We start from the raw sequence: 27178 nt of genomic DNA on the forward strand, positions 1-27178 counted from the left end.
GATCAGTGTCAAGATTGGGCTTTTTGAGTAGTGCTTTCACCACGGCACATTTCCAGGGTGGAGGGACTTCTCGATTAGAGATGGAAGAGTTAATCAGTTCCAGTATCTCTGGAAGAATTGTTCCAGTGGCTTGGTTCAGAGCATGAGGGGGGGCTGGATCTCTGTGAGAGCCCGATTCTACAAGGACTGATGTGGCTTCTAAGGACTTGAGGGCCATCAAAGGGATTTCCTCCGAGCAAGCCTGAGTACAATGAGGAGTGATATCCATAAGCGACAGGTCGTTTTGGCAAGCCGCGAGTGAGAATATATTCCGCCAGTTCGTTGCAGCTGGCGAGGGCGCCATGAGTGGGGGCTTGTGGGGAGGGGAGTTTGAATAGAGTCTTTGCGATGCAGAAAATTTCCGGCAGGGAATTTGACTCTAGGCTGATTTCTTCCTCAAAGTAGGAGGCTTATGCGGATTTAATTTTAGCCGGATAGATTTTGATGGCATCCCTATATTTAAGTTTGCTTGATGCTACATAGTACCTTTTTCATTTTCTTTCTAGTCTTTTACAGACTTGTTTATATTCATGGAGCTTAGGGGAGTACCACGGGGAGGTGTTGGTCCTGATTTGTTTGCAGATTGAGGTTTTTGGGGAGAACATGGTCTAGAGAGGACTGAATCCATTCGTTACATTTATCATTGGCAGTGATGGGGTTCGGTTCAATAGAAGGCCTGGTGGCTTCAAGAACTGAGACCCACTGTTCTGGTGGAAGTTTAGACCATGTGCATTTCTGGCTACTGACCTTGCTAAGTGAGGAGGGTGGTCCTGTGATGCCCCATGACAGAGGAATCAAAAAGTGGTCTGACGATGGCAGAGGCATAGGAATTCCCACGGATAGTTCCTCAGTATTCGTGAAGATAGGGACAATTAGATGACCTTAGAAGTGGGTGGAACCAGAAACTCTTTGTTTGATCTGAAATGCTGAGAGATTTCTGACTAACTCGGAGGCATTCGAGTTTGCGGGATCATCTAGACGTAGGTTAAGTTCTCCTAATATTGTGAAGTTGGAAGGGGAGCTGGCTAGATTAACAACGGTTTCAGGAAGAACTTTGAACAGTAGTCCATGGGCTCCAGGGGACGATAGTTTAATATGCCTGAGAATGTATGGATAGGCAAGATGTAGGAGAGTAGGATCTGCTTCTTATAGTTACCCCCACATTTTGCTGATGTTTCACTGTTTTTCGACTTTAGTCTGGCTGGGACCCTGCTAGCCAGAACCCCAGCCTAGCTGATTCCTCTCTAAAATGATTCCATGTACTTTAGGTACACGCCAGATTGGATACTAGGGTACCCTTATAAGTCCCTAGTATAAGGTACACTAGGTACCAAGGGCATATGTACCCCCGAGTCCGACCAGGGGCTGCAGCATGCATTATGCCACCCCTGGGCAACCTTCCAAAATGACACCACAGGTCTGCTACAGCAGCCTGTGTAAGGTGGTGTATGCACCCCTTACTTAGATATAGGTTCCCTATAACTAGCTTATATCACTGCACATATAAACCTATCAGTCACCCCTAAGGCAGGCCTTCTCAATCCTGAAGGCAGGGTGCTGGGTTCTGTGTGAGAGGGTGCCCATGCATGAGCAGGGCCCCTCTGCAGCCTCCATAAACTATTTTCCGGGGTTGTTCTGTGATACAGCCAGACCATATACTCTTAAGGGCATTATAACCTCGCGGTAAATGCTAACTTTGGAATGGCTGCAAGGAAATAGGTTGTGTTTGGTGTCAAACACCTTGGAATCATACCTCCCCGCCAGTACTGGCGGCGGAGATATGATTCCATCCTCCTAGAGGGAGAAACATGGCCACTCCGGTATACCCGGTACCAGCTTAACTGAACCCCGGCATCACAAAATGGATGCTGTAGTCACAGACACAAGTCTGGCCTCCTGTTGCTGGACGAAACCCCGGCAGGGGAGGCCCGGACAATAGGTTTCCTGTCACAGGGAGGTGTAACCACCTCCTAGACAGGCTTTAGTGTATTGGAGCAGGGTGGGTGCACTACAAGAGTGCTTTGAAGTCTGCACTGTGAGAACATTTGGTGTCCTTGTGCATAGCCTAGTTCAAACCGGTTGCAGGGGCTAACCAGCCCCTGCTCTGGCACAAAACTGGACAAAGGAAATGGGTGTAGCCACCCTCTTTCCAAACCCACCAAAAGGTGGGTCCCCCAGAGTTTGTCCCACACTTTCCTTGGGTATAAAGTAGGAACCCCTGACTACAGGGCTTTAGATTTACCTGGACGAAACTCTGATACTGAATCCTGGAAGTTCGACAATCTACAAGGCGCTAGATGAGAAGGATCTCCGTTGGAGTAAAGGAGTTACTCCCCTGCGTGGCAGGCACCAAAGACGCATCTGACCGGTTTGCATCTCCGAAGCTCCAGTCGGACTCCAAAGAATTTGCAACACAGGAGGTGGGTTCCCAGACTTACCAGAGGCTGACCAGAGTCCCCAGCAAAGCGGAGACCCGTATCCCTCGTAGGTACCCTGGAACCGGAACCCCTGGACACTGTGCACATTTGCAAGTGCATATGCTTCTTGACTATCCTCGAGGCTGTGCATTGGGTTACTTGTAGCCCAGACCCCGAGCAACAATTCCACTGAAATTTGCCAGCCTACACTACATGAGTGTTCCGTGAACCAGCTTTTTGTGTTTTCTCTCGAGGTACCTTCGCGATCCCTGGTCAGTCGACCTGTGGGTCCCTGAGAAGGCAACTTTAACTTTCCTTGGGCTTCCCTGGTTTGGTCTCCCCCTGGGGCCCAGTGTATATTGAGCTATTTATTGAAGTTCTATTGTGTTTAAATTGTGTACCTTGCTCTGTAATCTCATAAAAGGATTAATAGAGAGTGTTTAGTAATACATACATATATTTTATATAGAACTTGTGTGGTTCTCCTTTCATTAAGACATTCAAGAGGTTATAATCTGGTAAACCAAGCTGCTTTACACTCCTTCAAGACTTCGCCTGAAGGCTGCTCTCCTTAGCTACCACTAGGATAGCTTTCAATAAAGGTTGTCTTTAAACCTATCATCAATAAGGCTTGTTTGGACTGGTGCAAGGTGCCCACAATAACAAGTGAACAGCATATGCCAGGCCAACTTCTCACTCAAGCAACTTATCGAAAAAGAGATTCTCGCAGTCAGGTAGAGGGTCTGCTGCATTTAAACTGACCTTTGTGTATAATGGCAATGTCATCACCTTTTCCTTTTTCGCGGTCTTTACGCTTGATGTGGTAACCAGGGGGAAGGTTTGTACAAGGTCAGGATAAGTCTCATTGTTAAGCCACGTTTCGGTTAAAAACAGTGCATCAGGGAGTTCCTCTTCTAGGAGAATAGAGATTTCAGCAGAGTGTTTGGGTAGAGACCTACAGTTTAGTAGGAACATATTAGAAGGTGCCGGGTTCTGAGAAGTGGTCTGGGGTTTAAAAGTCAGGCAGAATTTAAAAGAGCAGTGGGGACAGATAAAATTGTCCCTGACTAGGGATAAGGAGTGTAAACAATTTTTATTGACAACCCCCCTTAGGCATAGGAGGTAGTCAGAAAAGTAGAGGCGTTTACCTGAGGAAAAAAATCACAGGGGTTATGGCTCCTTGCGCCGGTCGGATGCGGATTGGCGCGCATTGGGGTAGGCAGGTGTTTAAATAGGCCCAGCAGCTATACTGCTGACCCTGTGGCTCCACCCCTGCCCGGAATTGAAGAACTGCGCCACCGCTGTTTCCCTCCACACAATCGGAAATCCCGTGGTGGATCAGGGAGAGTAGCGGTGGGTCACTGTAGGTGGGAGAGGTGTGCCACCAGGTAGGGAACAACCTAAGTGCCAAGTGTGAGTGCAAAAGGATAACAACAGTTCCAGTTTTAGCGAGAAAAAGTGAGTAAAAGCAATAAAAAAGCAGCCTTACTCTGCAGCACATCTGCTGCGCATTGGAGTAGGCATGAGTTTAAATAGGCCAGCAGCTAGCCAGCTGACCCTGTGGCTCCACCCCTGCCTCCTGCCCGGAAGGGAAGAGCTGCTCCGCCACTGTTTCCCTCCACACAATCGGGAAAACCTGTGGTGGGCCATGGAGAGGAGTGGTGGGTCATTTCAGGCGGGAGAGGTATGCCAGGTAGGGAACAACCAAAGTGCCAAGTGTGAGTGCAAAAGGATAACAACAGTTCAAGTTTTAGCGAGTAAAAGTGAGTAAAAGCAATTAAAAATGCAGCCTCCCTATCGAAGGGTAGGTTGAACAGATGCTGTTGTAGTTCTGGCAGTCAAGTATGGCGGCAAATTAGGATGCTGTAGTTTATACCGGGTGCTGTAAGCGGGATCAAGGGCTCACTGAATGGTGGTAAGGAAAATGAGCTTCCCCTCAGAAACAAGCTCATGGCTTCACTTCTTGAACATGCCAGTGAGATTCCATTTCATTCCTGTGTGCCGATCATACCCAGAGAGCAGGCTGACGGAGTGTGGATATATGCCAATGGGTTGGTGACTGAGCAGTGACCAGTTTTCCGGCTGCATTTATCTTCCTGCTCTCCTTGTCTGGTGGAGGTGCTCGCTGGTGCCTTGGGTGTTGGCATGCTTATAAACCATATGGAGTACTAGGGAGTAAAGAGGGAGTTGTCCCTTAATGTATACGGGGTATGATGGATAATATTTGCATTTCTTGTCCACTTTTAGGGTGACCACCGTGGCTTTACCCTGCTCCTTAAAAACGTCAGGATCAGTTCTGAGCAATCCGTTCATAATAGGGCGGAACCGTATGGAATGCTGGGTAGTGGATAGCATCCAGACGAGGAAATCCTCATCTTACTTGTTCTTTTGCATCCCTAAATTATGAAAGGCAGTGGCCTGAAAAACCTCATGGTAAAATGTTATTTTATTCAACAGGGATGGGTTAGCAGGGTAAAGGTTGAGATCAATTTCCCCGGGTGGGTAGGAATCGAAAACGTCCCACGAGTCATGATGTAACTGTGGGTAAAATGGTGTGTCACTGGGATCCAGTGGGTAACTGAAGAGTGTTGGGAACCTTCTGGGGACTCAGTCAGACGAGCTCCATGTGGTTGAGGTGATGCAGAGAGGGGAGATGGGGAAGATGAAAGGGGAGGAGGAGGATGACGACGAGACTGGGTCTTAAAGGGCTAGTGCCTCCAACCTGAAGCCTCTTCACTTTGGCGGATGGGTGGTTGAGGTTCCAGGTCAGGAGTTTCTTCAAAAGTCTATTTCCTCTTGTAAGGAATAGGGGCTTGAGCTTTGGCAGATGCTGGCTAACAATTCTGGCAATTGGTGGGTGGATGAGGGACCGTTTCTGCCTGGCACTGAGCTAGTCTTGGAGGGGCTCCATGACGGCCCAACTCCTGATCATTGGATTCACTGGAGGACAGGGATCTGGCCACTAGGCGATTCTGTGCTGAACTTGATTTCTGAGTCGCTGGTGCCATGGTTGGTTTGGGCACTGACAGAGTCTTCTGAGGCGAAGATGGCTTCAATGCTGTTGCCGAAGGATATGCTGCCTCGAAGAAACTGTCTGTGATGAAGGTGATGTTGGTACCAGGAGCCAGGTTGTTTCGCCGCTGGAGTCTGCTTCATGTTAGATTCAAAGGGTGTTTTCGGTGCCGACCATGGCCCTCTGGCATCGGTGGACCTGAAGCTTGAATCTGGGATTCAGGGCTTAACGCCCGACCCTTTGGAGGGGCGGTGCTCGACCTTAGTTCGATGATAGGCAGATGGAGGTGTGAGTGATGGCACACTCACAGTCAATGTCTTCTTTGGCTTGACCTTGAGGGTCTTGGGTTCTTCAATCTCGGAGTTCGAGTGCTAGCATGCCTCTGAGCTGAAAACCAGAGGCTGTTTGGCCAAGGGCCCCTACTGTGGTTCCTCCTCAACGTATCGGTCTCTGAAGAGGTTGGGGGTGCTATCTTTCTGCTGCTGTGTCATGGGTCATCAAGCGGGGCGTTGATCACTTCAATAGCGCAGTGTCTTTTGCAAGCAAAAAGCAAAGCAGTTGGAGGAGGAAGCCTTGTCGTGCTCTTGAGACAGACAGAGGTTGCAAACCTGGTGGACAATTGTGCAGAGATACCTCACTCACCACTGTGAACAGTTTTGGATTGCAGTCCTTTCGATCGAGGGCTGAACATTTTCGGGGAAGACAATGGAGTAGGCCCCAAAAACAGCGAAAGCAGGGCGTCGAGTAGATTCGGTCACAGAGTTGGACGAGGAGTGCAGCGATCCCGAAAGGGTACTGGATGCACTGATCTTTTTACCAGCTGTCCTGAAAACGATCACCATGAGGCTTCGATTCGGAACTCGGTGGAGATATGGCTGAACCCAACAGTGGAGCAAATGCCCATGCCCATCACTAATAAAAAGAAGAGTCATTCTACATCGCGACTTGGAAGGCTTCTTTAAAAAACAACTTACACACGTCCAAGCCCAACACCAGATGGCAGGAGTATACACAGAAGTGTATCTACAGCTACAGCTGAATTTCTTGTGTCATTTCCACTGTTCAGCTACTTTGCACTTAATGTAAAAACAATATTAATTTCACTTTCTTTGTCTATTGTCCATAACGGTCCTGTAAAACAGTCCATTGAATAGTCTGTTTAGAATGAAGTTACATGGAAACCTGATCCACTAGTGCTGCATTAAATAGCTGGCATCTCATCTTAAATGTAAGTTGGATGATCATTTTCCTAAGTTGAATGATCCTTTTCTTCATGGACCGTTCAGTTTTGACAATATACATTTAGTTATATGGGCAAATAATGGCACAAATTACAAATTACGAGCAACATTTTGTGGCCTCCTTATGGCATACTTTCAATTCTAGCTACTCAACTGTAGGACATAATTATTATTCGGGTACATACAGAGCAATTGCCACATCACTGGTGACATTTAATGGGCAGGAGTTACTCATTCATTTTGGTCTTAGTTTGCGTATGTATAGAGTAGGGCATTATTCAGATTTCTATTCCTTTTTAAAACAGGTGTTGGTTTCTGACGTGGTGGGTCTACTGTGTTGAGGATCAGCCAATTTCTGTTCGTTATCTTTTGTACTTGTTTTGTGGTAGATGAAAATGTTGTTACACACATCAATGTACTTCAAACACCTTTGGTTTGCAAGCTTTCACTAGGGAGTATCACACCTGTTTTTGCAGCGGTCAACAGTTTTTTAGGTTATCCTCTGTTCTCTTATCATTCAGCGAGTGTCTGAGTGTCAGTAACATAGGCTTCTTTGGTTAAACAATTCTGCGTGATTGATTGGAATTGCCGTAAGATACATTATCCCATGCGCTGGTAGGTGGTTGCCGGAATAGTCAAATAAGGTGTTTCTGTCTGTTGATTTCCTGCACAAAAAAGTAATATAATTATCATTGTAGGCAAATAAATTTAAAAAACTGATCCAGCTCTTACTGAAACGGATTCGGAGTTTGATGTCATTTGTACAGGCATTCAGCCATGCATGAAAGATCTTCTGAGCCATGCCACATTGGCACTAAATCGCTCAGGAATCTTTTCCATATCATAGTTTGCTCCTTACGTGGATGGTCACTATACAACCATCTCTGTTGGAATTCAGCAATAAACAGGTTAGCCATTTTGTGCTCAAAACAGCAGCGTATGGCCACACAGGTAATGGCTTGAAGCATGATCAATTTGCAGCACAGCTTTTTCCAACAGGAAATGGAGGAGCATGTAATGTGGTCTTGTGTGCGTCTCTCAATATGTTGCCATCACTACAATGGCTGCATGTTGGGGGGTGTTAGGCTAAAGAGTGGAGAAATCTAAGATGGCTAAAATTGGTGTTTCTGTCAACAATCTTAACACAATCTTTTTCTTGGTCTTAGCCTTCTTACGAACAACGGGCTTTGTTTGACCACCATAACTGCTCTGCTTATGATCGTATTGTATCTTTCCCTGAGCATTGAGGGAATCCTTTCCCTTCTTGATAATAAGTAAGATGATAATAGTGTCTTTCACAAATGGTGTGGTTGTGGATACCAAAAGCTTGTTAAATATACTGATGTACTTTGACAAGGGGTTTAATACTGAGCCACATACGAATATGATTGGGTATCCCATAGAGTTATTTAAATCTATGTGATTTTTTAAGGCAGAACATAAATAAAGTGCATCATAGGAAATATTTGTGTGGTTTTTTATTTTTTATTTTTTTTAACAAGCAGAACTCAGATAAGCCATTTTCTTTTAGTCTCTGACATGAACTTAGATGTCTTTGTTTGGATTGTTCTCAATTTTTCTGTAGTGATCTGTTGTGTTCCATTGTAGTATATCTTAGAAGTGCAAATCATTGTGATTTTGATCACTGTGGCTCTGGGTTTATGGTGATATTTAGGCCTAAATTCAAATTTGGGCGAGAATGCAGACTTTCGTAATCTAGTTCGTCAAGTACTTGCAGGACAGTTCTTTCAAATACAGAAATGACTTTACTTTTAACCCACTTTTATCTGTGCTGATTACTTGCTGTTTTTTGCTTGAAAAAAAACCCTTTAAAATGATTTACAGACAAACTCTTGTGTGTCTGTATTTCACCTGTTTGGATTCTTTTTTTTATGCATTCTTTTCAAAGTCCTCAACGTCTTCTCTAAAAAGGTGCATCTTTTTGGGGATTTCAAGGTTGATCATGGTCTGTAGATTCACCAGTCTCACGCGTCTGGTGGCTTAGAGGACTAATGCGTCTACTGTAGGGGCCTGTGTTTGATCTTCATTGTCACAGGTTCAAGTCCGGGCGGGTCCAGTCTTTCATACTTCTGAGGTCGATAAAATAAGTATCATTTAGTTAGGTAACAATAAACATATGTTATTCAGCGCCAAGATACCCGTCTGTTTGGTGAATGTGTGCTTTACAAATACACTTTATGTTATATCTTATGTAACGATCATCAGGGCCGGACTGAAAACCAAAACCGGCCCTGGCAAAGTGCTCGGTCGCCCCCCTGGGGGTGCGACCGAGCTTTTTGTCGGGCCGTTTTTCGGCCGATTTTGTTACAGGGCCGCCTTTGCAGCTATGCTCCAAAAACTGCCCTGTAACAAAAAAAGCCCCTTGGGACCAAAACCGGCCCCCACCCTTGCGGCGCACCGGGGGATTGCCCGGTGTCCGCAATGGCCAGTCCGGGCCTGACGATGATCACACAACGAAGTTTCTGAGAAGTTAATTTAAAAAAGTCAAAAGAAAAAATCTTTCGGACCAACCCAGACATTGCCATAATGCATAGATATTTCATTGTAAAGGTCCTGTTTAAGTGGGGGTATACATTTCCGCTGAAAAATTCTTAATGCATTCTTGGAGTGTTAAGATTTTCAATGTTTGGGAATCGGGAATTATTGTGCCTGTTTACCGATGCCTTTCAGAAGCCGTTTGCGCTCTAGAAATGCTTTATTCAAATTGATTTCTTCAATAAAGCGTGTATCGCATCTTATTGTATTTTGGCAATTTTTTGCCCATTTTGAAAAAAAGAACTATCCACTACTCCGAGCATTTTTAGAAACATAACTGAAATCTGCTATATCTCTGGATCTTCTCTGAAGATAATAGAGATGTCACATATTTGTAAACCCACTGGGTAATGGCTTAGTTCAAAGATGTTCTAATAGTATTTCTGTGTGGAGGACCGGTCTTACATGTTTTTTAGGTCGAAGCCTCCATTGCAGGGCATGGCCCTGCTGGAGGCAAAGAGCTATTGTGAACAGGAGAATTTCAGTACTGCGTGAAACCACGCCCCCCTTTTTCCATTGGCAGGCCTCTCGAAACTGAGGACTGCCATTGGAAAAAGCTCCTGTTTAGCAGATTTGTCTGCTCTGGATCCCTCCTCTCGAGGACTCCATGACCTGCCTTACGGTAGCACGACAATATTTTCAGAAATATTGCCTTGGCAACCATGAGGCAGGGCAGGGAGTCCTGGAGGGGCGGGATTCAGTATCCTGTTCCCGCCCCGTTTTTGTTTTTTTTTGCTTCGTTTGTGCTGTCATTCCAGCACGTTCCTCGGCGGTGGAGGAGGTAGGGGAGAGGGGGTGCTGGTTTTTAGACTTGTTCTACTTCTCAGCACTGTGCTTCACACTGTTTGGTGAATTTGAATTACTGGCATTTTTATTGTGTTAACATTCGCTGCTGTTCAACTTTGCATTGGTTTACCTTTGAAACCTTCACAAGCACCAACGTCTTTCTTTCGAATCTTCTTGACTCCCCGATTTTACCTGCACATGGCGTTCGTCTCTGGATTCCTTCTTCCGTCATTGGAATGCATTCGCCTGCTGACTTTCTGTGTCTCAGGTGAACAGCTGACGGCACATGCAGGGCACGCTAACATCCTCTACGTGCTTCTCTTAAAGGCAAGGTCCACCGCCTTTAAGACTTCATCCTTCACTGCCTCTTCAAGATTCTTTCAGCTCCTTGTTGCTTGCGCGACGATGCGCACATCTCCTCAGAGACCCGACTTTAAAACTTCACTTGTTTAAAAAGAGAAACAAACCAGTTGCTTTCATTGTCCTTGCTCAAAAACAAACGTGCAGCGCTGATGGCATTATTTTTTCCAAACACACACACGCAGCATTGCTTGGGTTAAGAATAAATACGCAGGGCAGCCGATGCAGAGACTCCAACCACACCCCACCCACACCGTTACCACTGCCTAGGCATAGCAACCAGTGCAGCCCGAACCCTAGGAGCAGCAGTGCCAGCCTTACCATGCGATCTGAATCACTATTATCAAGTTTAGGTACAGTGCTCATTTCTCAGAAACTTTAGGAAAGTGTTATTTTTATTTTAACTGTAAAATAACTAAGTTAGGTGTTTCTTGTTGGTCTGACTGTTTAATGTATAGATAATTGTACAAGGTCCTATCCAAGATGATGATTTGTTACAAGTCCGTTCTTTATGTCGATTGCTCGCTAATGCTGTCCCAATTATACACATCACACACCCTTAAATAGGATAACGCACCGCGGACTGGAGGTTGGAAGGAAAACCTATGTGCCTAGGAGCTTTACCCCACCATCTCTGTCTAGTGCTGTACCCCGCCGATCAAATGTGCTGCATGAGTTGTGTAATGTTATAGCGCTCCGTCACCTGCCACGCTGACAATCTTTGCAAAATGGCATTATTATATGCAAAGTGAGGAAGCTAACTTTAGTAGTGATTGCAGCCTAACCTTGATACCAAAGACAGCGGGGATCTTTCCTTCATGCTTCCTGCAGGCCCATGCATGAGTAGTTTATTCGGTCCAGTTTTATATAATTTTTTAAAATCTGCGTTCAGAGTGTTAGCATGCGAAGAAAAATACTAGAACTGCTCACACACACCCAGGAATCTACAGATTTCTGTAGAGGTGGTGGAGTGTAAGGGATGGAGCTCCAAAGTACACCCACCTAGAAACTGCTATGAGGGTTCTGACGTGTGATAACCCAGCCACCGGTTAAAGTGCATAAGAAAATTATGGAACTGTGATCCTGAGTTCAATAGAGTGGAACCAGAGACGTGGCTCAAAAAAACATTCTGAAATTGTTTTGTCTTCCGCCTTTTAGGTAAATACGCCTGTAATTAAAAATAAACTGCAAGTTAAAGGAATCAGAAGAAAATTGACTAATTAAGTCATGAAAGCTCATTTGATTAATTTGATCACCTCAGATGTATGAATGCATAACCACATAGCCACAGAACTTAATGATAGTTTGCGCAGTAAGGAATAGTCCCACCTGCATTACAGTGCTACTATGTCTCATCCTCAGACTGAAAGAGCTGTGATTGGCAAGTTTAAAACTAAGCACTAACATTTTTGGTAAAAAGAAGACCTCTATAGATACCATTTATTTGTTGATTTGGTACAAAGTGAAACAGGTAGATTGCTACCCGCCGAAAAGTGCTTCAAAACCTCATCAAGGGTAGCAAGCAATATGTAAAGGAGAACCCTTCCGTCTTCTATCCCTCTACTATCCTTTTTCAATACAAATAACACCACTCAAATTATTTTGCTATTCCTTTATACCAATGACCCTGTTCGTTGTATACATGTATTTTGTGATTGCATTGTAAAGGGCTTCTTACGTTTCTCTTGCCTTGCATATCATTTTGGGGCATTCTGTCGAACTGTTGACCCAAGAGGTGGAGCACCTATAGGTAACGGCCTGCGATAATCTGCGACAACAACTGTTCTTACTCTGTTGTGAACATGCCTTCACCGTGTTCTTTTTGGCTATGTGCACAAAAGAGCAATTGAGGCACCCTGCCCTTTCCTGGCGCCCGACTTAACTCCTTCTCAAGACAACAGCAAATTTAAATAAAATCAGTGCTTTACTTGCACATTTCCCCTTTACTCCTTTTTAAATATATCGCATCATGTGTAGTAAAATATAACCAAGATCCATACCATAAGGGAATATCAGTACACCTTCTCTGCAGTGTATTTTTCCAAGTTTGTTTTTTTAATTATACAATTACAAGTAGCACAAGGATGTGACCGGTGCTTTCAGTTTACCTTCCCCTTGTTGTGATACCTTTTGAAGCCCTTTTACTTTTCTCTGCCATATTTTTTTTAATTTCTACAATAAGTAAGTCTTTAGATGCATTGGCATAGCCAATAGGTCTCGCCTTTGGGACCTTACAAGTGTTTAGCCATGCAACACTTGATGTTGTTGCACCAAGGATATTGTGATGCATAACTAAATACTTATAAGGTCCCAAAAGCGAGACCTATTGGCTATGCCAATGCTTGTTTTTTAGTCTTATCAGGTCAACTGATGCATTAAGTCTTGTGACATTTTCGACGACTGGCCTTGTATTGAGAATGTATAGCCTATCTAGTTAATTTACTTCTTCCTCTCTATATGATCAGACATATTGCTCTGACACATTAACAATGATCTTGTATCAAAGAAGATTTTATTCCTTTCTTATGCTTAATGCTGCTGACTAGAAGCTAGGGTCATTAAGGTGCTTTTAAAAACTTGAGACGAAATATCAAACATGTGCAAGTTGTTAGAATATGTATAAATGTACATACTCGACAACCCCGAGTAAAAACGTTTTAAGAACCTTAGAAGCACAATTCTGATTTCCATTCAATTCATTAAATGAAAATTTAAGACGGCTGTAAACAATTTGACAAACATACCAAGCATGGACAGTGGGTTGTTTTTTGTAGGACAATTTGATTGCTCTTTTTGTGGGTGGTGGAAACTATATCCCTGTCTCAATGGATGGAAGCTGTCCTGTTTCACAAGAGCAGGAAACATTACAGATAAATTAGGATCAAAAAGACATACAAGGCTTGAAAATGGCTATCCATCCAGGCCAAGGTCTCTAGAGTTCAAGCACCTGAAAGTTATGTTGCAATATGTTTGGAGAAATGTATTGGTCAAAATCAATATGGCTGGCTTCAGGGTAAGGGACATTAAGTGCATTTTTATAACTGGGCCAAGTCTCGGTTAAATGGTGAGGGTAAAACCAGCATATAAAGCTATATAATCCGTACCACAGGCAAAGCCCCTCTTAATAATAAAAAAATGGTATCCTTGCATCCTCCCCCCCCCCTTTGTGATTGATAACACATACTAACCGGGTGGTTCTTTCATCAATGTGTTCTGGTATTTTATTACTTTTTCAGTCTACGTTTGGATAAACTAATTAGCAAAGAGCAAATCTAACTAACTTTCCTAATTAAATCTAATGCACAAGTCACATTTTTCGAAAAGTTAATCAAAGCCATCTGGAGGATACTTAACTCTCATACTCTTCAAACAATCCAAAAAGTCTTCAGAAAATACACACGAACCCTCTGTTCGGTCAATCTGGAATAATTAAGATAAAAGTGGAAGCTCACACTAACAAAGAGCTTGGTTGCCGCCATGGGTTTTAGTGCAACATCGATATTTATAAAATAATAGGTGGAATTCATTCTTAAGCTTCATATATACATAATAGTGGTTCCTTAAGATGTATTGCTTATATAGTAAAGTATAGCAGAATTACAAAATACTGGATGACTATAAAAAAAGTACTTCACTTACACAGTCTGTTTCAATTTGACCATGCATCATATCATTCTGTAACGCAACAGAGTGCAGATGACAAGTAAAAAGGACTGCAACACCCCCGTGACCTTTATTTCAAACACCTCTGAGCAAAAGTAAAGTGCATAAACTATGCCAGATTCTATCTAGATTGTGAATATGCCAAAGAATAAAAATGTACACGATGTTTACTTAGGCGACACAAACATGTAAAAAAAAAAAACACAGTCAAAGCAGCCAATTGAAACAAACCATAAACAGTGATGCATTGAGAAAACTGTTGATATTTCAACATAAAATCCTGAAAAGGATACTATTTCACAATTCTGGGTATCTCGTGATATTGTTAAATGCTAAGAGAAAATATGGCAGTTCAATTTACCATCATGCCAGAAAACAACTTGGGGCAAGTGAGACAGAAAGTGACATCTACAGATCTCAACAAAACGTCTGGATGTCACATGCAATAAAGGCTACTTATGCTTCACACTGCGCGACAAGCAAAGGCTTGATCAGAGTTAGCGGCATATCAGCAAGTCTTATGTCACAAGCAAACAAGGGACAACAGTATCCGAGAGATTGTGATGCAGAGAGGAGCACAATTCGAGTAGAAATACACGGATGACTTTCCGACCACTACTTGGCGCAACAATTACTTTACACCGAAGTGGTCAGTCAGGTCAAGTCATGTTATTTGTGGTATATATATTTTAAAAACTTAGGATAATAACAAAAGATTCTAGATAATGTTACAATTGTCAATGTGCATAGTATATAAACAATTGGAAAGGAATCACATCATAATATTGCATTGGATTGTACAGTAGTATATCCAAAGCCCTTTCATACCTCTTGTTGAGGCCCCAAAGCAATTATAATACACAACTATACATCAAAACTCTGTCGAAAGGGCTCCAAGAACTCCATACCGACAGCAGACCACGTAGGTGTATGTGAAAGCAAACACAAGGAAGGACACAACCCAACTAATGAGGTTAACTGAAAAGCACAGTACCTTTTGCTCACACTGCTGATGGGGCTGCCTAGGTTTCGGCTGCATGAAGATTTTCTCCTCGACAGCTTCTTGGAGTTGCTCTCATCGGCGCTGTCATCCGCCCGCTTTGGTGTGCTGCTTCCTTTGCTGTTCAGGTCCCTCAGCACATCGTAATTGATTTTACTGGAGATTTTCTTCTGTTCCAACATCTTTTCAATCGCCTCGCCTGCCGTGCTGGCGTGGATCGGCTCGCGCTTCTTGGAAGTCTTCTTTGGCTTAAAGCACATGTCAGAGGGGATTAGAGACAGCACGATGAAGCCGTCCAGAGTCACAGAGCACTCTTACCAGTCAATGAGGCAACACGTGTTTAACTAATGAATCCACATGATCTAAAATTCCCATTTTCACATAGTTCTTGTTTTATAGCTGTGAGGTAAACGTCTGATTATCTTCTTAAATAAGGCTGTTTAGCTTGTGTGTTTGGAGAAATATTAAAAATGTGTGAGACACTGGGCTGGATGGTGGATTGTGTTGACACTAGACTGCAGTACCTTTTTAGGGCAAACATGCAATGAGAATGATCAAATCTTGCTACTAAATAAAGCACGTCACTTAGTTAAGTGAAGTGGTCCTGACCACCCTTTATAACTCGGATTAGTGGCCCTGGGCAAGAAACCATGACAAGCCTTCCCTTATGCCCCATTATTTCAAAACTTAGCATTGCCCTCACAAGGCCCAGCAGGAATCGTTCATGTGTCTTACAATAAGTGCTATGCTGGCATTCAGGGGCACATTTTAATACATTTTTGAACTCTGGAGTTCTTTCATAAAGGGTTTAGTGCAACTTTCGAAAAGCTTTTTGGGTCCAAGATGAGAGAAAAACAGTTCGCAATTAAAATAGCCCACACAATAAACAACTTAAATGGAAACGCTGAAGTAGAGTGCTGAATTTCAAAAGTCACTGCAAGACAAGTGGAAGACAACTCTGTTGGGACTAACACTACACCAGCCCAGGCCATGCAAATGAGTTATTAAAGGGGAATTAACGAGTTGTGGTATTACTACCATTGGGGCCACCACTGATCGTGGTTTCCTGTGAGACTGAATGATTAGATTACAGAAACAATTTGTAAATTTGTATATGTATCTATGTATGTATTTGTCATATCAAATCTGTCCCTTATCTGGTCATACCTCTATTTATATGTATTCAAACATTTTGGACACTCCTTCCCTACCATCCAACTCTTGGAGTCGAGCGGCTCTAACTTCTCAAAACTCTAACAGATAAAGCATTAAGGACATCTATCCCCCAGCAATGACTATATTAAAAATAGCAGAAAATTGGCCATTGCTGCATCATGTTAATAAGAAGCAGTTGGCTATAGCTGCTCAAAGCCTACTTGACCCCCACTAGACTCCACCATGGTAAAAGCAAAATCAGGCATCATTATAATGAGACATGATCACGGTGGTTCCCACTCCATATTCATCACCACAACACTAACTGTCTCTCGACTAATCTGAAATCATCACTAACTTCCACGCCCTGACTGTCCTATAGATCACCTGTTTCTTTTCTTACAGTTTATAGTTTAGGTGAGTATTAATCACATAAAAGGCATAATACACCAATATAGTAAAAATTAACTATAGAAGATACACATTAAAAAAATCTATCCCACAAAGGAATCAAGTAAGTGAAAATGTTCATCCTTACAGTTCTCTCATAATATGTAAAAACACAAGTAAGATCCCACACCAATTTAGAAAAATAGAGTAAAATGTAATCAGTTAGAGCAGAGTTATGAATTGTTCAAGTTTAAATAAAAATCTAGTGCCTGAATACATTAGCAATTATTAGCTAACTGATAAGCCAAGGAAATACAGGAAACTATCCATCTTGAGATGGACCGCTTAGAGACTGCTAAACCAGTATTAATGGGACCATAATTGACAAATAACCGGTCCGTCTTTCTAATACCTTTAGTTTTATCGAAATAAAACTTCAACACCCTCTTAGGGTCTAAAGAATGTAAGGCCCTTTCAGAGGAGGTAGAGGGATTGGGAAAGAAAGTGGGTAACGTGATTCCAGATTGATGTGGAACTCTGATACCACCTTTGGCAGAAAACTAAAATTAGTACTAAGAACCACCCTATTTGCATGAAATACTGTGTAGGGTTTTTTACAGCACATAGCTTGCAATTCGCTTACTCTACGAACAGAGGGAATTGCGACCAAGAAGGCGACTTTCCAAGATAAGTGCTGCAAAGAAGACTTGTGTATTGGTTCAAAAGGTGTCCCATCAGCTTGGTCAAGTTGACATTGAGCTCCCACGGAGGAGAAGGCGCTCAAACTGGTGGATACACCTTTTTTAATCCTTCTAAAAAGTCCTTCACCACTGGCATTTTAAAGAAAGAACCCTGTGTGGGAGATTTTCTGTACGCTGTGATGGCTGCTAAGTGTACCTTGATGGAGGAAAATTGCAACCCCGACTTAGCCAGATATAACAAATATGGCAGTATGACTTGTTCCTGTCCTGAGACTGGGTCATGTCCGTTATTCAAACACCAGATGTAGAAACGCTTCCATTTGAAAGCGTAGGAAGCTCTAGTGGAAGGTCTTTTAGCTACCTTGAGGATGTTCATACAGTCATCTGGCAAGTCTAAGGCCCATATTGCAGGACTTCAGGAGCCATGCTGTCAGTCGTAGCGAAGGAAGGCTGGGATGGGATACTCTCCCTTGGCTCTTGGACAGCAGGCCGGGACTGCAAGGCAACCTCTGGGGTGGAACTTCGGAGAGCTGTAGAAGGTCCGGGTACCACCACTGGCGCGGCCACTCCGGAGCTATCAGTATCATCCTGGAGTTGGTCTTGTAAAATTTGGTGATCACCACTGGAATGAGAGGCAGTGGGGGAAAGGCATAGAGCAAGTTCTGGGACCAGCTTATCATCAGCGCATTCCCGCTTGACCTGGTTGGGGAAACCTGGATGCGTAGACGGGGCATTTGGCGTTTGTTGCGTCTGCGAACAAGTCTATGTCTGGAAAACCCCAGCGTTGAAAAATGCCTTGAGCTACGTCGTTGTTGAGCACCCAGTTGTGCGCCTCTACAAACTCTTTGCTGAGGAAGTCCGCCTGAACATTTAGGACACCCAGGACGTGGACAGCCTTGATGGTCGGACGTCTTGAGAGTAACCACTTCCAAATTGCTTGCGCCTCCTGGGACAGAATTCTGGACCTGGTGCCTCCCTGCTTGTTCAGGTAAAACATTGTCGTGGTGTTGTCTGTCTGAACTAAGAGGGAGTTGGATCTCAGAGACGGGAAGAAGGATTTGAGAGCTAGATGGACCGCTCTCAGTTCCAGGAAGTTGATATGGTAACCCTTCTCTGTGTCCGACCACCGACCTAGCACTTGGAGGTGATCCATATGGGCACCCCAGCCCTTTGTGAGGCGTCTGTCACGATAGTTTGTATTGGAGTCTCTTGGTGAAAGGAAACCCCTTGCAGTAAATTCGATCACTTTGTCCACCACCTGATGGAGTCCTTGGAAGACTGGGGAAGTTCAATCCGATCCTCCCACTTCCCTGAAGACTGTGCCCACTGGTCCTCCAGAGCCTGCTGAAGAGGACGCATGTGCAATCGAGCATTGGGGACAATGAAGATGCACAAGGTCATGGACCCCAGGAGAGAAGACACTTGTCTGACCGTAGGGAGGAGAGTCTGAAGAAGCTCCTGAGACTTCCTCTTGATAGATATGAACCTCTCCTCCGAAGGACACACGCTTCCTTCCACGGTGACCAGCGACGATCCCAGGTAGTGAATGCTCTGAGAGGGATTGAGAATCGATTTCTTGAAATTGACTCGTAGACCCAGGTTGTTCAGAATGTGAAGACTGTAAGACAGATGCGACTGAAGAAGAGATGGGGTGGAACTCTTCAGAAGCCAGTCGTCGAGGTATGGGTAAATGAAAATTCCTTGTTTGCGCAGAAAGGCCACCACCACTGCCATGCACTTTGAAAACGTTTTGTGCTGACTTGAGTCCAAATGGCTGTAGGCGTGGGAGAGGGGTTGGGAACGCTCTCTATGCTGGGAACAGGTGCGGTAACAGTAACAGGCTGACCAGTATACTTCTTTAGACTTGTTTTTATTTTTATGGTACGTCTAGTTCTGAATGTCAGTCTCTCTCTGGCAAACTCCAGTTTATCCGTGATGTTTGTGTCCTGTGACCGGGGTGTCTTCAGGGGCCGTCTTCCTGGGTACAGCGTCTCCGACCGACAGAGGGAGGCCGTTAGTTGCTTATCTGATTCTGTCCAACCCCCAACGGGACCCAGTGTTTGTGAGGGAGCACCAGTGATAATAACAGTTCCACACGTGTTCGTGCTCAGGCAAGGGAGGAGAGGAGTGAGGAACGCAGGTAAAGGGAAGGGAGGGGTAATGGGTATCGGGAAGGACACAGTAGAGGCACGCACAGGGGTTTTTACACTATGTACACGGGGCACTCTTTCTCCCCACCCAGGCCGCCCAACGCCGCCGTACCTGCGAAAGCCACACTCCTCCCTCGGGAGTGTGGCACGGCGGATCACAGGGTCGTTGGCCTCCTAGCTCTCCTCCGCTCTCGGTTCTCCCGTCTTCTCCGGCTTCTCCGTGTCTCGCCTTTGGACTCTTTCCGCCTTCTCCGTCTCTCTGTCCCGCGGTGACGTCACACGCCGCATACAGACCTTCCCCCTCTTTCAACCATTCAGGTCCCCCTACGTCCGCCGGAGGCGTGGTCTCGCCGAAGTCATCGCACGCCCAATTAAAGGAGCCGGTATTATTTTCCTCGACCGGTTTCGGCGGTGTTCCCCAGGCTTCCCTCGAAGTGCCAGTCTGTGGGGAAGGAGGGGAGTTAGGATCAGGGGTCCACCAGTCTTCCCTGCCTCCCGTCCCGACCCAGTTACAATGGCAGAACTCGAAACTGGTTATGATGCAGAGCCACTTGAAAACTGAGAAACTTTCGATGCTTCCTGGACACTGGAATGTGGAAATAAGCGTCCTGCAAATCTATGGAGCACATCCAGTCTCCTTGATGTAAATGGGGGAAGATCTGGTGTAGAGCCAGCATCCAGAACTTTTCTTTTCGTATGTATCTGTTTAAGATGAGAAGATCCAGAATAGGCCTGTACTCCACAGAAGGACCCTTTTTCTCGACCAGGAAATATAACGAGAGTATATCCCCTGGCATCTCTGATGAATTGGGACACGTTCTATGGCTTCTTTTACCAGAAGACTGCTAACCTCCTTTTGAAGGATGGGATGACACGAACCGAGTTCCCTCAGGGGAATGGAAGGAGGTTGAGTTTTGAAACGTAGTAGATATCCATTTTCGACAATATTTAGCACCATTTGTCGCTTGTTATATTGCACCACTCCTCCAGAAAACCAACGATACTTTCTCATACCGGGGTGGACAACACGTTTAGAGGTAGTAACTGCTCATTGTTTTGCTGGCTGTTTTGAGGTAGAGGCCTGTTGTCTATTGTTGCCTCTTCCCCTCCCTGGACGTCTTTGTTGGAAATGAGACCTTTGCGGCTGCTGTTGACCTTGCGACGACCACTGGTTTGATTGACCTTTTTGTTGAAACTGGCGTTTATCATTGGAACGAAAACGCTTACGAAAGTCTTTCTTCTTCTCCAGACCTACCGCCTTAACTGTGTCCAGTTCCACTTAAAATTTTGTCATCTCCTCTTCTGCATGAGGACCAAAGAGAGAAGATCCATTAAACGGTAAGTTAGTGATCTTTCACTGTACTTCCGGTTTAAGGCCTGTTAATCGCAGCCATGCAGCACGCCTCTAACAGATCCCATGAGCGTATCCGTGAGCAGCTAAATCCGCCCCATCCGCTGAGGAGCTAATAACTTGGTTAGCGACAAGACCTCCTTCCTGTAAGATTTCTCGAAAATCTTGCTTATCTTCTTTAGGAAGCTTGTCTACAAAACAACCCAGGGAATCCCATAAGGACATGTCATATCTTCCCAATAGAGCAGAGGCACTGCAAACCTTCATGAAAGAGGCCATGTGTTGCACATTTTTCTGCCCATGGAATCCATCACTTTGCTGTCTCTATCTGGAGGATCGGAGGATGAAGACATCGATGACTGAGTTTTCCTAGCCGCTGCCACAATGATAGAATCTGGAGGCGGATCTGAGCAAAGAAATAATGGATCCTGATCAGGAGCCTTATATTTCTTAGCTATTCGTGAAGGCACAGACCCCACTGTTGCAGGAGTTAGAAAGGTCGGAGTGGCAAGGTCAATAATGCCAGGAACAAGTGGAAGCAATGGTCTGGCTGAGGAGCGGTGATGTAGGGTTTCAAAGATTACCGTGGTGGACACAGTAGGAACCGACATCGTAATATTTAATTTGCTCGCTCCTCGACATAATACCTCATTGAAGGTAGTAAGATCCACAGGTGAAACTCGTGATGGAGGTGTAGAAGTACAAGTAGGAGAGTAATCTCTCCTAGAGGACTTGGTAGACGAGGTAGACCAAGTGCGAGGTCTTCGAGGACTTCTCCTTGATAAAGAATGAAAAGACCTAGATCTGTCCCTTGAATGTCTGTGACGGGATCGCGGGGATCGCGATCTAGTCGGAGTTCTTCTTCTTCAAGATACCACAGTGGGTGTCCTTGATCTTCGTGGAAGTCTCCGAGGCGCTTGAATTGGAGATCTTGACAGGTGGGAAGGAGAGTAGTTACGGGAATAGTCCGAACCAGGACTGCTGATAGACCTAGCTTTCTTCCGCCTAGGTTCTTCACCAACTTCTGGAGAGCCCTCCGGTGAAACCTGTACAATATTAAGTTCAGGTGATGAAGATCTTGAGGGAGAATGAGATGCACCGGCAACCTCCTCCGAAGCCCCAGCATGTTCCTTGTCCCTCGACGTCGATGGCCTCGACGTCTACCAATGTCCCTCCCTAGACTTCGAACCATGGTGATGCTCTGTGGGAGTCAAAGGCCGTGCAGATTTCGACATCTTCACAGGAGACTTCGACGTCGACCTGGCATGACGTCGTGGCAATCTTGACTTCAAATGATGTCGCCGTCGAGGAGACTTCGACGTCGAACGCAGTCGACGTCGTGGTGATCTCAACGTCGAATGGTGCCTTACTCTTGATGTCGACAGGTCTCTTCGACGTCGGCAAGCTTCTCGACGTCGACCTACGGTGAGGTGACGGAGAGTGCCTCGACATCGATTGGGGTCTAGACGACGATACATGTTTTGACGTCGATAGACCCGCATCATGGCCATACCTCGGCTCAGAAGCAGGACGCTTCAACGTCAAGGTCTTTCTCGTCGACCGAGACGTACGCCATCTCGACGTCAGAGACTGTTCAGGCCTTTTCTTCGACGGTGGCTGCGACACCGACGGCGAACAATCTGGAATCTTTCTTTTTCTCAACGTTGTAGAGGCAGACTATAGAAGGTGTTGATGCTTCTGATGAGAGGAGGGCTCTTGATCCCCAAAGCCACTTTCTGGATGTGTTTTTCTTCTCTCCATCACCGCCTAAAGCCGGATCCTCTCTCTATCACGGAGTGTCCTTGAGGAAAACCTTTGGCAGTGATAACAGGCGTCTACCTTATGAGAAGAAGGAAGACAGGCGATACACACAGAGTGTGTATCTGACCAAGCCATCTTTTTCCCACAAGCTGGACAATGTCTGAAGAGAGCTGGAATTTTGACTGAAAAAGATGACAAGTTTCTGTCAGAAAAAGAAGGTAAAACTTCTTCCAGCACAGGAGAAATGCTAAACAGCAAGACAAATAACAATTTCTGACTAAAAAGTAAAAAAACTGTCAAGCTCAAGGAGCTTCACAGAAGGAGCCGGAAAAAAGAACTGACCTGTCACCTGTGATGCATGCTGGGAGCATAGGGCTCTCTGAGGTTCTTAAAGGCAAAGTACCGAGATTCGTGTAAGTCTTAAAGGCGAGGTGCTAGTTTTCTTTTCTGTCTCAGGACAGTAATTCCTATGCAGCCTATGGGCCAAACTGCCTTCAAATACTCATGTTCTTTTCCTTGTGGAAAATAAAGAAATTCTTGTATGAAGCTATTTAGGTGTATGGTCTCTATTACAAGTTTTCTTAAGTAATGTATTACTATGCAAGTATGGCTGAGTTGTTTTCTGGCTGTTTGTCCCTTTTTTAGTTTGGATTTTATAGGGCTGCATAGTTATATATATATATATTTATATATCCAGGATTACAGGTAAGTAACTTATCAACGGGCAATCATAAATAAAGATGTAACGTACCCTGTTGCCCGGCATTTTGCCAAAATACATGATAGTAATAGGGACCTATTACAATATTGGGGTTTAGATCATGTGCCTTTACAACCGAGAGGTGGTGACAGACTTCTCAAGTTGAGAAGACTAGAGTCACGCTATATTATCGATCTAGAAACCAAGACCCCGCAAGGTATGAATAGTGGAGAAGAATTGTCAGCACATCTAGGAAAGTAATATATATATATATATATATATATATATATATATATATATATATATATATATATATATATATATATATATATATATATATATATATATATATATATATTAAGCTCCGGGGTCTACTAATGGCAGCTGAGGAAATTCGGAAGGGGATGGACGAAGGAGGCAGGGTCACACTGGTTCTGTTTGATCTCACAGCGGCCTTTGACACCGTAAACCATGAGGTACTTATCCATCGGCTGAAGGATATTGGTGTCAAAGACCTAGCGTTAGATCTTCTTTCCTCCTTCCTGTCCGATAGGGAACAAACCATCTACTGGAATGGACATCAGTCATACAAGTTTTCCCTTCCAGGAGGAGTTCCCCAGGGTTCGTCGCCATCACCCACCCTGTTTAATATCTACGTATCCCCTCTGGCCAAAAAAACAAAGAAGCGGGGTTTTAAGCTGGTGTCATATGCTGATGACACTCCGCTGATCGTTTTCGTGTCCCACTCTATGGATTTCATAGCCGTTGACTTCGCTGCATGCATGTCCGAAGTCATGCAATGGATGAATCTCAACTTCTTAAAATTAAACACTGAAAAGACGGAAGTCTTAGAGTTCGGACAGAAAGAGTCTATCTGGAATCCTAAATGGTGGCCTACATCGGCTGGAGTCTGTCCGGTCCCAGTGGCGAAAGCAAGGAACCTCGGGTTTATCTTCGACAAAGATCTGTCCTGGAAGCCCCAGGTGAATCAGGTGGTTTTGGCCTGTTTCTACATGCTTAAGGGGCTGAGAAAGATCCTGCCGTTTATTCCTTAACATCTCAGGAAAACTGTGATAATTGCCACTATTTTTTCCAGATTAGACTATGGAAACGCCCTTTATCTAGGTATAGGATGCGGTCAACTGGCCAAGAAGGAATCAATTCAGAACGCAGCAGCCAGGATGCTCTTCCACCTGCCCAAATACCACCCCACTTCAGAGGTCATCAGGCGTTTACACTGGCTCCCTGTTCGGAGGCAGATAGATTTTAAAGCACTCTGCCTGGTCCACAAGTCCTTAGCTGGGGTGGGAGCGTTAGATCTGCAACACCTATTCAGGAGGTACATGCCAACCCGACCCCTGAGGTCTGTCTCTCAGGGGCTGGCGATGGTCTCGAAGTTCCATAGACAACGCTGTGGGAAGGGCTTCTCCCTCCTGGTGCGAGGCTTTGGAATTCATTGCCCTTGCACTTGAGACAAATCTCCAACCACATGAGGTTCAGGAAGGGTGTTAAGACCTGGCTTTTTACGCGATAGGACACTGGCCGGCACACACTCAGTTACCCTGCACAGCGCCAAGACGCCTCAGCATTAGTGCGCTTTAAAAAATACCATCACTCACTCATCACTCAAATCAATTGGAAATCCAGCCAGATGTTGAAAAATAATCTCAGATGCTGGTGAACAAGTGGTTGACAGACACTTACTCAAATCACACAAAGACGCTGTCTTATAGTCCTCTGTTATTAATACTGATGTTAATGTATGGAATATGATAGTTTGCAGAACGTAGTAAATCATGTTCACCTGGACTATTGCCAGTTTATTGCTGCACAAAACTATGAAAGCTTGCTGCAGTCATCGAGGAGTGGCCTATGGCGATAGCAGTCTGGATACGAATATGTGTGTCATATGCTCAATTGGCACTGTGAGAGTGGTGTGTGGGTGAGAGTTCTAAGTAAAAAACACCAGGGATGATTCCCTGTTTGGACTGAAGAAAAAAACAGGAGGGACTTTAGAGGTACCTCTCTTATTTGTATTTAAACTGCTGTGGCTAAACAGCGGCAGATACAACCAAACATTTTCCTCTAAGTAATAAGACCTCTAAAGAAAGGAACATACTTTACAAGAAGTACAGAGGACATCTCCTGGAAGCTCAAATATCCTTTGTGCCGTCCAACGAACAGGGTATACAGCAGTGAGGATGACTGGAATGGGTGGGTAATGGATGCATTAAAATGGGTCACCCATTTTAGGGAAGAGTGCACCAGAAAGTCACTTCTCTACAAAAAAGTCTTAGTCCATACCTTATTTAAACATATGTGGACTATAGTAGAAACGATGTCTGGAAAGGCAACAAAAAACAAACTACCTCACCTATTCAAAGAGTGTGAATAGATCTAGGGTTGGCAGGGATGGGAGACTGCCAGGGGGATGGCCTTGTTGTACAACACCATGAGATTGCATTTGAAGGATAGAATTATCCAAGTTGTAAAACAGGAGAGTGCCATCGAAGCGGATCGCCAAGCGGAGGGGTACTTGCACGCAAAACTATTCTCTAATCCTAAATGTACTTATAATCAAGTCTGGACAATCCCCCAAGAAGTTACTTAGATCACCAGACTACCCTAAGTGTGCCACACAAGGCAGGAGAATCTTACAAACTGCATGTGCACAACCATATCTTTCTTAAGTCTGCAGGAAAATAAATCGTGTGGATCAAAGCAGGAGGTCTAATTTACAAAACCGTGAACAATCCCAGCTGAGTTTTTCCTAGCGAAACAGAGGGATCAATTTTTACATGGAAAATCTTCACATTAGTATTGCCGACATTTGAACAAGTGCCATTGACATTGGCTGAGGATGTTACCCTATCCTTCGCTCTGTGATATGGATAGCTGATCACATCAGCAGTGGCGGGACCAACATTCCTTGGGCAATGGAATGAAAACACAACAGACGAGTGAGATGTTTCGAGAACGTTGTTTCGTAGCCGATAGGGAAGTAGATGTTCAATGGAATGCACAGAAACGAAAAAGAATCGAAAAATTAAACAAATACATTGTATTAACCCACGGATGACCTGAAGCACAACAGCACTTGATTTCTAAAATGAGCGACATGCATTGCTGTAATTAAGACAGTACAAATATAAACTCTGTAAACTTCTCAAATCGTGAGCATCTCAAAAACTGAACCGGTATTCTTCCTGTTAGTATTTGAAAACAGACTTTTACACAGATATGATCAAATATGTTTACCTTTTTTTCTTTGTAAATGCCAAGCTCTTTCTCCTTTGCAATAAGTTCTTCTTTTTCTATAAAAAAAATTGCAACCAAAAATGACTACACCTGTAGATCAATAACATTATTACCATGAATTGAAACAGTGGGAGCGGGCTTGCCAATCAGAATGCTTCCTTTGTATGCTACAGCTACTGTTACAGGCTTGCACAGTGCTGCCAGCTCCTAGGTACCTCTTACCATAGAGTCCGTTTCACTCTTCCACAGTGCTCTCAGGCTCTTCTGAGGCAGCTGAATGAATCAATTTCCGTGCTAATGACTTTGAATTTGCTGACAGGTAAGCCAAATAAACCAATTTAAAAAAAGTTCTAAACAAAAGTGGTTCTACTTTTTTTGGCTGATTGGGTTGCCCTTCCAGCAAAAACAAGGGCGGAGCACAGACACCCATGGATCATTTGGATACTGGAATAAAGGCTAAAGGAGCGTAGTGGAAGAATTAAGCCACATTTTTTCCACCAGTCTTCTAGCAGCTTGGGGTGCTAATTGTATTACTGTACTTAACTCCAGAGTAATTAACAGATGTTATTGCCCCCGGATAGGAGCAATAACGTTTAATTACCGGAATCTCATGCCCCCCCAACAAGATTTAAATAAG

The 27178-nt window shown here is 44.4% G+C and overlaps 1 protein-coding gene across 2 annotated transcripts in view; it reads right to left on the minus strand.

Annotated features, from left to right (window-relative positions):
* The window catches only part of BRF1 (BRF1 general transcription factor IIIB subunit), a 1205829-nt gene that overhangs the window by 178075 nt on the left and 1000576 nt on the right, over positions 1 to 27178 (minus strand). For both annotated transcript variants that reach the window (XM_086937923.1, XM_086937924.1), the window contains exons 14-15: positions 26542 to 26597; positions 15070 to 15323 (exon numbers count right to left, since the gene is read on the minus strand). In XM_086937923.1, coding sequence (XP_086794049.1) covers positions 15070 to 15323; positions 26542 to 26597 — 310 coding nt within the window. The remainder of the gene's footprint in view (positions 1 to 15069; positions 15324 to 26541; positions 26598 to 27178) is intronic.

Source organism: Lissotriton vulgaris, chromosome 9 (genome assembly GCF_964263255.1).
Source record: "Lissotriton vulgaris chromosome 9, aLisVul1.2, whole genome shotgun sequence".
Lineage (NCBI taxonomy): Eukaryota > Metazoa > Chordata > Amphibia > Caudata > Salamandridae > Lissotriton > Lissotriton vulgaris.